The 13,559-nt window shown below is 41.9% G+C and overlaps 1 protein-coding gene across 3 annotated transcripts in view; it reads right to left on the bottom strand.

Annotated features, from left to right (window-relative positions):
- Positions 1-3,590: 3,590 nt before the first annotated feature.
- Arfip1 (ADP ribosylation factor interacting protein 1) overlaps positions 3,591-13,559 on the bottom strand; it is a 90,658-nt gene continuing 80,689 nt past the window's right edge. For all 3 annotated transcript variants that reach the window (XM_052180274.1, XM_052180273.1, XM_052180275.1), the window contains one exon: positions 3,591-5,381. In XM_052180274.1, the coding sequence (XP_052036234.1) occupies positions 5,226-5,381 (156 nt within the window). In that variant the 3' untranslated portion in view covers positions 3,591-5,225. The remainder of the gene's footprint in view (positions 5,382-13,559) is intronic.

The following is a 13,559-nucleotide window of genomic DNA, read 5'->3' as shown; positions in this document are numbered from 1 at the left end:
CTCAGACCGGGTCTCATTTCCCTTCTCTGTACAGATAACAACAGAGTAACAAAGTTCCTCTTATACATCACCCTGAAGAGCAGCCTTGGTTTCTAGCCCACCTCAGTGGACCACCTGGCAATTTACCATCAGGAACCATTATGCAAGGAAACCTGCTGGGCAAGGACCCTAAAGTGCAAACACAGAATTTAGTGAAAGTAGTTTGCATTTTCTTTGTTTTTTTTGTTTGTTTGTTTGTTTTGTTTTTGTTTTTTTGTTTTTGGTTTTTTGGATTTGGTTTTTTCAAGACAGGGTTTCTCAGTATAGCCGTGGCTGTCCTGGAACTCACTCTGTAGACCAGGCTGGCCTCAAACTCAGAAATCCACCTGCCTCTGCCTCCCAGAGTGCTGGGATTACAGGCGTGTGTCACCGCCGCCCGGCTGCATTTTCTATTTTAATAATAGCTCCTGTAACACTGTAATAATAGTTAAGATTGCATGGCCTCGGGAAAGCTTGGAACAAATGCAAAATTAACTACATCTTTGATCAGAAAACAGTGAGTTCACAACTAGAAAGACCTAGACCAACATAAAAATTTGTAATAAAAAAATCATAAATATATTTATCATTTTTTTAGGTGTATGAGTTGTGCTTGATAGTCTTATGTCAATTTAGAGTTATCTGAATTGATGAGGCCATAATGGAGAAAATGCCTCCGTAAGTTCCAGCCATAAGACATTTTCTTAATCAGTGATTAGGGGGCAGTACATTGTGGGTGGGGCAATCCCTGGGCTTGTGGTCTAGGGTTAAGAAAGCAAGTTGAGGAAGCTGGTAAGCAGCACCCCTCCATGGCCTGCCTCTGAATCATCTCCTGCCATCGGGTTCCTGCCCTGACTTCCTTCATTGATGAATAACAAATAAAAGTATAAGCCAAATTAACCCTTTCATCCCCAACTTGCTTTCTGGTCATGGCGTTTCACTGTAGCAACAGACACCCTCATTAAGACAAGAGAGCATCTGTGTTTGTTACATTTCTGTGGGTGCCCTTGGAGGCCAACAAAAGGGGAGATGGATCCCCTAAACTAGCAGAGGCAGTTTACAAGTACCTGCCATGGATGCTGAGAACCAAATTTAGGTCTTCTGGAAGGGCAGAGCTCTTACCTGCTGAGCTCTCTCTCCAGTCCCTTCTCCCACTGTCTGTCTGTCTACAAGAACACACCTGTGTGTGGAAGGCAAAGCACAATTTGCAGGAGTTCCCTGATGTATGTGGTGGTTTGAAGAGGTTTGGCCCCATAGACTCATGTGTTTGGGTGCTTGGTCCCCAGGAGATGGCACTATTAGGAGGTGTGGCCTTGTTGGAGGACCTGTGTCACAGCAGGGTAGGCTTGGGGGTCTCTTCTGCTCAAGCCCACCCAGTGTGGCACACAGAATCCTACTGCCTGAGGATTAAGACGTAGAACTCTCAGGTCCTCCAGCACCATGTCTGCCTGCACGCTGCCATGCTGACAATGGACTGAACCTCTGAAGCTGTAAGCCAGACCCAAATTAAATGTTTTCCTTTGTAAGAGTTGCCGTGGTTATGTTGTTTCTTCACAGCAATCAAACCCTAAGACGCACTATCTGAACTCAGGTCATAAGGCATGGCAGCACGTACCTTTTCCAGATGAGCCATCTTCCCCTGCTCTAGATTGTACCGTGTTAGAATGTTTAATTTGAAGAATTGCTGTTTGGGGGCAGAAGAGATACTCAGCCTTTAAAAGCACTTGGTGCTCTTCCAGAGGACATGGGTTAGAGTCCCAGCATGCACACGATGGCTCACCTAGGGGACGACACATACCTTTCCCTGAACTCTGGGGCCACCAGGCACACACTTAGTGCACATATACACATGTAAATAAAATACCCATTATCATTAAATTACTAAGTCTTAAAAAAGTTAATAAATTAAATGCTGTCTGATGTGGGGCTTGCCCGTGATTCCTGCACTAGAGAAGCAGGAGCAGGAGGCTCAGTTCAAAGCCGTCCTTGACTACACAGCAGGTTCAAGTGGGACCTCACGTCCCTGTCCCCAAACACCAGGAAGTGAAAATAACAAGACAAAACCACTGTTTGCAATCATGCAGAGAAATATTAGACAAATTCTGGCTTGAGATTAGTAGGACTGCAGTTCCCACAATCTCTGAAATGTCCCTAAGCACATTTCAGTCATTTTATTCTACACACTTACACAAATCTGTGTTCTTGGTGCTACCAATTGATTAGAAAATCAAAATCCTGATCAGCCCTGAGAAACGGAGATGCCACTCTGTAGCACTGGATACTGAGCTTTCTTTGTTAAACCCAAGCAAGTGCACCCATCTTGTCACCATGTCCATCTGTACCTGTCTCCAAAAAACTGTAAAATTAGATGTATACCTAAGAATTGTTTTAATTTAAATGTCATGATTCATCAGTAAATGCTTGATTTGTTTCCTTATTTTTTCTGCCTATGTACTTGTGCCCATCAGTCTCCCGGGTAGTTAATGTGGTTAACCCACATTTGTGGGGGTTGGAGGGGAGGCAATGTGGTGAGTGACCTTAAAAATGTCTAGACTTAACCAGACTGTTCCTGCAAGGCTGGGGACCTTTTCAGACTCTGATTTAAAAGAACAGGGGCCAGAGAGGGGCACAGTGGAGACTGGACATAGGAGCCCAGTGCAGTGCACACCTGAAGCCTCAGCGCCCAGCCTGACCTGGGGTCAGAGACACAAGAATTCGCTGGAAGCTTGCAGGCTAGCTAGCGGGCACACAGAGTTCAGCAAGCCAGTTTCTTCAGTGTATGCTTTCCTAGAATAACTTCTATTTCAATGCAAGAAAAGCCATGCTCCCTTCACCCCACTGTCCTGAGGCACATCTCCACACTCCTCACAGATTGTTTACCCTTTATCTATCTATCCTCTGGACAGCAGCTCCCTTTACAACTATAACACCCACAAAGTGACGCCTGCTGATTCAAGAATCATTTTACTTTCTATATTTTTGCTTAAAAAATATGTTCAAGTTCCTATATATGCTTCTGTAAATGGGCACTGAAAACAAACCAACCTTGTAGAACCATCTTTAAAGTGTGTCTGCATTCTAATGGCCTGTCTTCTATTCTTGTAAACAGCCCCTAGGAATAAGTGAGCTGTCATAGGGGTATCTATACCAGAGTTTATCATACTAACAGACAACTAACTTCAGGTGACTTCCTGCAGATGGCAAGGAGTCCCTACAGTCCACTTGCTGAACTTTTATTTTGCTACAGTAGCTAGGAACTGCTTTTGAACAAGCACGAACAAACCACTGTCTAGCATGAGGCTGCGCTTCTTCTGCTTATGCACTCGCTATTCAGAAATCATTGTTATTTTTAGTTTTTCTGGAAAAGATTCTTTAATCCATGAGTCCATTAATATTTAGTCCTTCACTACAACTGTTGTTGAACTTTGGTGAGACTTCAGCTCCTGAGAGACTCAGACTGAGGAGAAGAATGACTCAGAGCACAGCAGAGGAAGAGAACCACCTGTATATTCTCTCAAGGTCCAAATACTTAGTTACTTCTTATTTAAAATTAAAAGGCCACGGCAACTGGATACTGTAGCAGACACTTTAATGAGAAGACAGAACTCCCCCCAGAGGCACGCTCTGGGGGTGTAACTAACCATCACAGTTACTCTGCTGGAAGAATAAAGATGAAGCTCGCAGAGTACACACACACAGGAGGGAATGATTTAAAATAGGCTCACGACTTACAATCACATTATACTGTATTAAGCACTCAAAACAGGCATATTAATAAAAAGGCCAGCTAAAAGGCATTTGGACATATGTAACACATCATACAGTCTACAAAGGTCACATATAACATTAATTTTAAGTACTTCATTTCAACACAATAGAAATAACAGGTAGAGTGGTATCTCTGAAAATACTCATTTATATGTATGACAAAACCAAGGGAACTTTACATTTAAACAAGATTGCATCACCAAGGAAGCACACAGTAGACAAGCCAACCACATACACAAGGCCAGCAGTACTGCACAGTAACCCAGCACTGGCTTTTTCCTTTCTAGGACCTCCATACTCTTTACAGTCTTTTCATTACTCAAGTGGGAAAAATTCTTCCATCATCCCCTTCTTCAAGAGGAATCAAGAGAAACCAAACAAAAAATTCGAAAGTTGGTTTTGCCATCCACCTCAAGTGTGGTTTTACGAGGACACAAAAATCCCAACGTTACAGATGAATCAAATGTTATCCATAGGGGTTCTTCATGTATGTACAATGGTTGTCAAGAATTACTGCATCTGAGAAGGCACGTATCTGTGATTTAAGGCTTAACTGGTATAGTCACACAAGGAAGCCAATGAACATGGTCTGGAAATTCTCTATCAAAACGGAATTTTCTCCAAAACTAGCTTTCTCATCTACAAATTTCTACTCTAGAAACTGCTAAGAATTTCCATTTCTATGTCCACATGTTTAAAAAAAAAAAAAAACCCAAACCTACCCCTCTTAAGCAGATTTCATTATAAATCAAAATTGTCAACACAACTGTCAAATTCATAAGTTTAAACATGTCATAAAAATTATGACAGTGTGATTCCTGGGCCTTTAAAAATATCTAAACAAAATTACAGTGTTACAGATTAATTTTTAAAGTGTATCTGCAACAAGCTATGGGCCAATCAATCATTTATTCACGCTTCCCATCGTGTGACACCACAGGACATCATAAAACTTACTCTGCAAAATAGCTTCTTTTTTCTTTAAGATAATACACAAACATGAACTTCTTAAAGATGTTGAATATATTCATATATAAAATATCTGACATTGGTACAAATCATGTAAACCTCCCTTGAAAAACTATAGCTTGCCCTCATTTCTGGGACCAGAAAAAAAGCCTTGAATTTTTATCTTGTCAGTGCAAATCTATATTAAATATTTCAACCTACAGAAATAGCCATAACCCTCACAATACAAAAAGGATTTCTCAAAAAGGAAAATTATTTTGTTTAGAATTATAGAAAGTATGTTTACATAAAAATCACCTACCTTCCCATCAAATTTAACAGCTCAATTGTTATGTATGAAAAAGGAAAAATAAAAGCTCTCTTGCGCAAGAGCCACTGCAATGGTGGTCACTTCGACGCCTCCCAACACTAAACTCTTCCTAGTTCATTAGTTGTTTAACAATACACTGTTCCTTCTTTTCCAGGTGAGTTTACTGTTCTTCAAGCCAAGATGGGGCATCCACTCCAGGGGTTTTCAATTTGACATGGAACTGCTTAAGTGTCAGTTCAAGTTGCTTCTGATTCCCAGCAAAGTAGGCAGCAACGGCACTGTGGAAAAGGACCAGTTGATTGCGCAACACTTTAACCTGTGGACAGGGCAGAGTGACAGGCCAAGCATTATACCACGGGCAGCATACCAGACAGCGAGATTTACTAGATCCCTAATTCACGTGTCACCCAAAGAACCCCTCTACTAAAATGACAACATTCACAAAGACCAAGTACACAGTGTCTGTTCAGTTCAGTGACCTTTTCATTACCTAAAGGTTGATTTGGGAAGTTTTGTTTTTGCATTGCTGGAGATACAATTCAGGAACTTGCATTTGGCTAGGAAATTAACTCTTACCTATGAGCTAATATCCAGTCCTGTTAATCATTTCCAAACAACATTATTGAGAATATTAACAAAAAATACCATCATATTTGCTTCTGGAGTTAAGTATATTTAAAGCCTGTGAGGTATGGCAAAGGGAACAAACATCATCTACAATTAGCATCTACAATAGAACAGCAGGTGCACACCAGGGTGAGCAGCACTAGGATGAAGCATACATCAATCTGGGTAGGCTGGATACTTTTAGAGGCTGTACTTTATTATTTATTTATTTATTTATTTATTTATTTATTGGTAAGAAATCAAACAGCAGCAAACATTGACCAGAAAGTCAGTTTATTTAAACTTAAATAACTCAATTTTTTCCAACTACTTATTACTTATAGTGATCCCAAGAACATACCAACACTGCTTTTAGATTTACTTTTTACACACCCCCATGAAAATGAAAGGTAAACATGTAAAGAGCTTGAATACAGAACATATAAATACTTTATTAAGATGTTAACGCCTGCACATGCAATGGGAAAAGTTTGGATAGTTATTTTACCAAGGAATATATAGAGAGGCTAAATAAGCACATGGAAATACTTCCTACATCTTTAGTTATTAGGAAAATCTACATTAATCCTACACTGTGACCCCATCACTGGTAAAGATGCAGAGTGACTGAACTCCAGCACAGTTTGTAGAAATGAGAAACGGAAAAGTTTGTCAATTTCTTAACAGGCAAGCATATGACTAACTACTGTACTCCTAGATATTTACCTAAGAGAATGAAACCTAGGTGCACACAGACACTTCCATAGGGGAGCTCAGTCAGGCCGGGTTAGTTATCAGGTTAGTTAGAGTAAGGGGTTGATGTACTTGTGATAGCGTCAAAGCAGAAACAACTCAACCACAGTGATTAGACGCACTGGGGTAGTCCCATAAGACGGATAATGTTCAACAACAGGAAGAACCAAGCAACTGATTACAGGCAGCATGAGCAAGCTGCAAGAGCCCCGTGCTCTGTGGAGGAGACCAGAAGGAAGGAGCAGAGATTCCCAGACTGCACTTTATAAAGTTTACCAAGTACAGCCTGCCTCTGCCTGAGGCCTTCCCAGCAGCGACCTGCCGAGGGTTCACGCATGCTCCACCTTGCTCTGCTATCACAAACACTGCTACCTGTGTTTTTGTACTTCTATTTTGGATGATTCTTGAAGTACACAGCAAATAAGGGACCACTGTATTTTGATCATGAAAGACCAATTTCTACAAGGAAGTTTTAACTGGTCACTTTACTGCTGTTTGGGCCACAAGTATATTTCCTATTTCCTGATCTGAAATTTAACTCCTAACACTTTTCAATGAAAGAGAACAGAAGAAGATGGACTTTAATTCATGTACTAAACCTGTAAAGAGCTGTAACTAGCTAACCCACAATGTCACTCAAGTCAGAGGGGGGGGGGCGGTGAGAGCGAGCTAGCTTCATGGCAGCTCATGAAGTTCTGACTGGAGCATCTATTGTGCTTCAAGTGCCCCCATCCCACAGTGAACACAGCCCATGCAACACACAGAGAGGCTTTTTTTTTTTTCTAAATTCTAGTTATGTTTTCACAATAAAACAATATGATACTCAGTCACAAAGGCAGTGTCCAGCCATGAGGAGGCCTATGTGTAAAAGTTATCTAAAGAAAGCATGCAGGCTGTCCTTGCTGAAGACACAGCCTCCTTGCAAAGCTCTGGAGCTGCAATAGAAAGAACACAAGCAAACAGCCTTCCCAGCATCAATCCAGCATCAACTTCTATCTTCACGTCGCACCACAAGCCACTGTCTTCTCCAACACAGTGTTAACTTTATCTTATGCCAAAACAGGTCATTTATTTTTCTGTCAGTACTGAGTATGACAACTTAGACACGTGTTTAGTATTCATAGTAATGTCTTAAAAACCGGGCATAAATTAGAATAAGAACATTAAAACATTAACTCATTTATTTACCTAAAACATTAGTAAATCAAAGTAACTCCTCATCCACTTCCTGATTTTAGAGCAGGACAGCTTGCTTTTCTGCTTATTGCTAGCCCTGCGTCATGCACGCACTCATGTGATGGAGCCGGCACTGCTCTCTGCTGTGTCACACACTGCTCTCTGCTGTGTCACACACTGCTGTCTGCTGTGTCACACACTGCTCTGGTTACTAAATAAGGAAGAACTGGGCTGTGAAGATGGCTGGGCGGGGAGTACTAGCTATGCATGAAGAGATGCATTCAAACCTTAGCAACTATGTTGGGGGGGGGGGAAGAAAGGGGAGGGGAGGAGAGGAGAGAAGGGAAAAGAGAAGAGAGCTGAGCACTACATGTATACCTACAACCAAATCCTGTGGCAGTGAGGCAGGAGGATCACCGGGATTTGGTGGGCACAGCCGCGCTCCACGTTCAGTAAGAGATCTTGTCTTAAAGGAATAGACTTGAGCGCCCAGAGCAGGACACTTCCTGTGGCCTTTGCGTACATGGGCAGCATCACCCCACCCCAAGCATAGAAAGAGAAAGCATTATTAAGTAAAAATAATAATTAAGTAGTATTAAAAAAGCAGTTGCAAAATAATTTCAAAATAATTAAATTTTGCAAAAATCTTATTACAGGTTAAACACTCCAATTTGAAAAAAAATCCAAAATACTACAAAATCCATATTTTAAGTGTTGATTATGACACAAGTAGAAAGTCTGCCACTAGACCTCATGTGTGGTCCAAATGCAGGGCTCTTGAAAGTGGCACATGTACACCTTCAGGCTACATGTGTAACAGTAGATATTTAAGTATATTCTGTGCTTAGAACTATGTTTCTTCACCATAACAATTCATCATATATATGAAAATATTCCAAAATACAAAAAACTCTGAAATCCAAAATACACTGGTCCAGGCAGACACTAAGAGAGATGGTATCCACATGGTATGATATTTGTAATGTCTGTACTATAATAATACAATAATTTTAACATTATAGTGATACTAGTGTATTAGGTACACTTATTAAATACATTTTGTATTATTTTACTTAACCACTTTCAAGTAAACGGGTAAGGGGGATTGAGGGCTGAGCCCAAGGTCTAATGGGTTTTGAGGCACAAAACCCTAATGGGTTTTGAGGTCTACTACTGGGTCATGTCTCCAGCCCCATAGAGAATCCTTCAAAGAAAAGAAACAGAAAGAAAACCAAAACTTCTCAGTTCAAAAAGCCAAGAAATGCCCAAGGCTAGACCTCCCGGAGTGTGAGGAACTTGGACTTGATGCTCCAGGGTGGCTGCTTGCTCCCTCACCTAGCGTACAGCCAGCACTCACGAGACAGTAAACATTGCAGAACACTTCTAAGCAAAAATTAGAGAGACACTGGGGGTAGAGCTCGCCCCAGAGCAGCGGTAGAGGGGTAAGAGCCTAAACCTCTGTGTGTGGTGTGTGTGTGTGTGTGTGTGTGTGTGTGTGTGTGTGTGTGTGTGTGTGGTGTGTGTGTGTGTGTGTGTGTATGTGTATGTATGTATGTGTGTGGTGTGTGTGGGTGTGTGTGGGTGTGTGTGTATGTGTGTGTGGGTGTGTGTGGTGTGTGGGTGTGGTGTGTGTGTGTATGTGTGGTGTGTGTGTGTGTGTGTGTGTGTGTGTGTGTGTGATGTGAGTCCGCGCACGCATTGCTAAGGACAGCCCCAGAGCCTATGCATGCTTAGCAAGCACTGCCTGTCCCTTAACTACATCCCTAGCCTCAACATTAAGCTTTCACACATCTTTCTGTAGATACAAAGCAGAGGAAAACTTTCTGAACTACTTGTATCTTTAGAAAAAAACTTTATGGTTAAAGGGATACATAAAACAACAAAAGCAGAGACATAGGAGTGAGAAACATAACTATTACAGGCAAAAAAGAGACAATAAATTTGACAAAACTTCAAAACTTAGCATCAGAAATAAAGAAATTTAAAATAAAATATAATAAACCACAGTGTGCTCAATTACAAAGAACCTTTATGAAGATGTGCTGGTGGACAGACCAGAGGAGATCCACACGAAGCCATCCCAGCCCCCTCTGTCAAGTGCCCTAAACGTACCACACAATACTTAATTGCTAAAGGCAGAAGAACTCCCAGAAGCAACTGCTAAAGGCAGAGATGAACCAGGCTTTCTTTAAGAGCCTGCTCAGAGATGACGCCAGTGGACAACACTTTCTCCTACCTCCACAGCATTCTGGGAAGATTAGCACCATGCGGTTCCCACAGTAAGTCCTCTGAGGAGCACTGCCCTGTAGACAGCAAGGCTGTAAGACCACGTGCCTCATGCATGCTAGGCTGCTACTCAGGCTTATGGCTTAGCCTTACTTACATCTTCCTATTCAGAGAGTTAACAACAGGTATCACCCAGTTAAAATATGTTATTAGTCAATAAATATACTCATATTGTGAGGTATTTCAAAGTAATTACGTAGTCTCCCAATAAGTCTAGAAAATAAGAGTTGCATTAAATATACCCAAATCCTGGAGCAAAGACTAGCTTAAGCATATGCAGATGGTACAACAGGCTACCTTGTAAAAGGTGCCCAACTACTAGGATACCAAGTATTAACTTTTCTCTCTACACACTGCTATTTCAAAATCAACATTTTATGTTTTCCCTGTCTGTCGCCAATCTTTCCCGGAATACACCAGAAGAAAAGGCAGCTATGAGCAGGCCCCCCTCAGCCCTCCACTAGGTTCCTGAAATATCACATCGTTAGCTCACATGCCTATCAGGTGGAAGGAGAAACACTATTAAGACACAGGTGGCACTGGGAAGGGAGGGAGAGCAAGAAGGCAGTATGGTCAAGTGAGGACAGAAGAGCAGTGCTCCATGGCCACTCATCTGATTCAGCAAATCACAGAGGAGTAGGCTAAAGCCTCACGAAACGGGGGTAGGAAGCTAATAAGGCACTGCCTCATTGATCTCCAAAACACACACACACACACACACACACACACACACACACACACACACACACACACACACACACAACTTATTTATTTATTTTCGAGTGCTGTCTGGGCATCTGTAGTCTCAGCTTCTCCAGCTGTGGCAGAAGCATCTCAAGAGCTCATACTTTTGAGGCCAGCCTGGATCACACAGTTAGAACACATCTCAAACAACAAACAAAAGTCTCAATATAGAGGTTTTCTCTCCTTAGGCAAAAATGTCAGCTGCCTTCTCTATTCTGACTTACACTCTGAGCCCTCCCATATGGCTGCACTCTGTTTAGATGTGACTGCACAGATTCTGTCTCCCAAGGTTATCTTCCCATCATATTATTATGTATTGTATATTATTATATTACATATTCCCACTATTCTTTTACAAGCTGTACCTTGAACAGCAGTGTAACATTGCTTAACTAAAAGCATGGCTCTGGAGCCAGTTAGGAGGTTTGAATTCTAGTCCAGCTGCGAGACTTCAGGCCAGTCACCAAACCTCTCTTGTAGGAACATGGTCTAAGAAGAAAGTGTGTGAGATTCTGAGTGCTTGTAAGAAAACTCCAAGACACCAAAACCAGAGTCTTGTGACCTCAGTTTCTTCAAAAACATAGAACTGTTCTTACATTCTGCTTTTGTGCCCCTCAGGCATCAGATGGGAGTGAACTTACTTCAGATTATCCATCACACTGGCTGCTGTCATTTGTTTTCACGCCTCTATGGAAAAATGTGTTTGCCACACGTTTTATGCTTTAAGTGCGGCTTACTGGCCAATTGTGATTGGACACTTTGCTCACATGGCTCGTCTTGACCCTCAAGTATAGACTGCCAGCTGCTCTGAGGAAAACTGGCTGCAGCATGACCTCCCTCACTCATCCGCTTTAATCCCCCAGGTCCCACTGGCCCTAGACCGGGAAGCTCTCTCTTAGACAACAAACTCGTGCATTACATAGATAAAAATATATACTATACAAAGTCCTTGTAACGAGTGTCCTCCATTTACAGACTCCTCACAGAGCAGTATCCACTGACTAAATGCTAGACACTTTAGATTCACCCACCCAGTGTTTCTGTGAGGGTAATTAAGACCAGTAGCAGTGACAACACAACAAAATGCTTTTCTGCATTAGGACCTGGTGACATGGGGGGGGGGCAGGTGCGAAGGAGGAAATATGAAAGCTGCTAGAGGAAATGAAGCCATGAGTGTCATTCGCACGAGCATCTCATTTTCAAAAGAAGCTGGGTGAGTCTTCTAGAAGAGTTTGGCGACCACAGGCTGGAGAGCACTGGACACACAGAGGTCCAGAGACAGGCTTCAGCAGACATTTCCCAGAAATGATCCAGGAAAAACAGCGCACAGAATCTCTCTCATACCATTTCTTCATTCCTGACCTGTTCAGAATTAGTTCTGTCCATTCAGGTGTTCCTGAATCCAGAAGGACAGTGTGTTGGCAGTGTAGGCAGGTATTATATGAAGTTAACTCTTTAAAGCTCTCTATCAGGCAACAGAGCTCACTGAGCTAGTGACAAAATGGAGCCAAGAGTGGACAGAAAGACACCCAGGGAGCAGAAAGTCTTGTGCCTCTGGAATTTGACACTATGTAATATAGAACTGACTGAAAACAAAGGCCCATTCACATTCACCGTTATTCACAAAACTGCTTTCTTGAATAGCAATGTATTATTGGCATCATGGAAAACTAACTTTTAAGAAAAATTATGAATCTAAAGTCTTATATAATAATCACAAAATTCTGATCTCATTTACCTAGGAGAAATGTTTTAATGAAATTTATAAATTCTTTTAAAAACTACAAGCTGTGGTACGCTCAGCTTTAAGGAGGAAGAAGAGCTGGGGCAAAGCTCATTCAGAGAACCTGCTCAGCATGCAGAGGTCTAGGGTTCAATAGTTCCACAAAAAGAGAAAACGGGATTTTACATTTCAGAGGACAGAAAACCAGAGTGCTTTTTAAGTTTAAGATTTTACTCTGAACTCTTTACTAAATGTAACCAACCCAAGAGACTGAAACTATTAAGACTTAGTCCCAGACAATGACACCCCATTTCAAATTTCAAATTGACCACTTACATACAACACAAAATTGTAACATCTGACAAACCAACTTGGACGATGCTCAAGGCTAGCAGAACCAGTGAACCGTGGAGCCGAGGAGCCCACAGACACCACCACGTATAGAACAGGTACGGTGCTTATAGAATAGCACTACGGTTTAGAAGCACACACATTTGTAGGTAAATCTTCTTGAAAGTGGAAGGCAGTACTATTTATTACACTCCTCTACCATATCCAACAGAAACTTGAAAATCCAACTCTACCCTGCACATAAGCTGGCCACCTCTAACCAGGAAGAATCAGAAGCCACACACGCCTATGAAGTCCTAATATTTGAGTAGTGGGGACAGGAGGAGGGTCAGAAACTCAAGGTTACCCTTAAGTTTAGCTATACTGTGAGTTCAAGGCTAGCTAGCCTGGGCTACATGAGACACTGTCTCTAAAACCCAAATGCCAAACCCCTAAGCCTACCAACCAAGCATATGCCCTTAGAACACATTACTTTGTTGGAAATATGAGTGCAACTGATAAACTAACCTGGTCATCCAGGTGTGCCTGTCCCAGCCACAACTCAAGGTCATCTCCACTCATCTTCTGAAAACTGCTCTAAGCAGTTCTGGGTAAGGAAGATTTAGATAAGTCTCATTTCAAAAATCAGCCCTCAACTCACAGTTCTCTTTACTCACTTTTGTCTGAATTCCGAGGAGAAGAGGAGGCAATACCACAACCACTTGCCCTCTGCTTGGATTTAGAAGAAAAGACAGTAATGTGAAAGGCATTTACCTAGCTGGGAACATTACCAGATGAGCCAGTATTTTCTTCATCACACGATTCCTACTTTGTCCTTTAAGGATGGTGGGAGGTACCGCACGTGCTTGTGATAGC

This window comes from Apodemus sylvaticus, chromosome 4 (genome assembly GCF_947179515.1).
Source record: "Apodemus sylvaticus chromosome 4, mApoSyl1.1, whole genome shotgun sequence".
In the NCBI taxonomy this organism is placed as follows: domain Eukaryota; kingdom Metazoa; phylum Chordata; class Mammalia; order Rodentia; family Muridae; genus Apodemus; species Apodemus sylvaticus.
The sequence above is the reverse complement of the archived record's forward strand: the minus strand, read 5'-3'. Positions and strand labels throughout refer to the sequence as shown.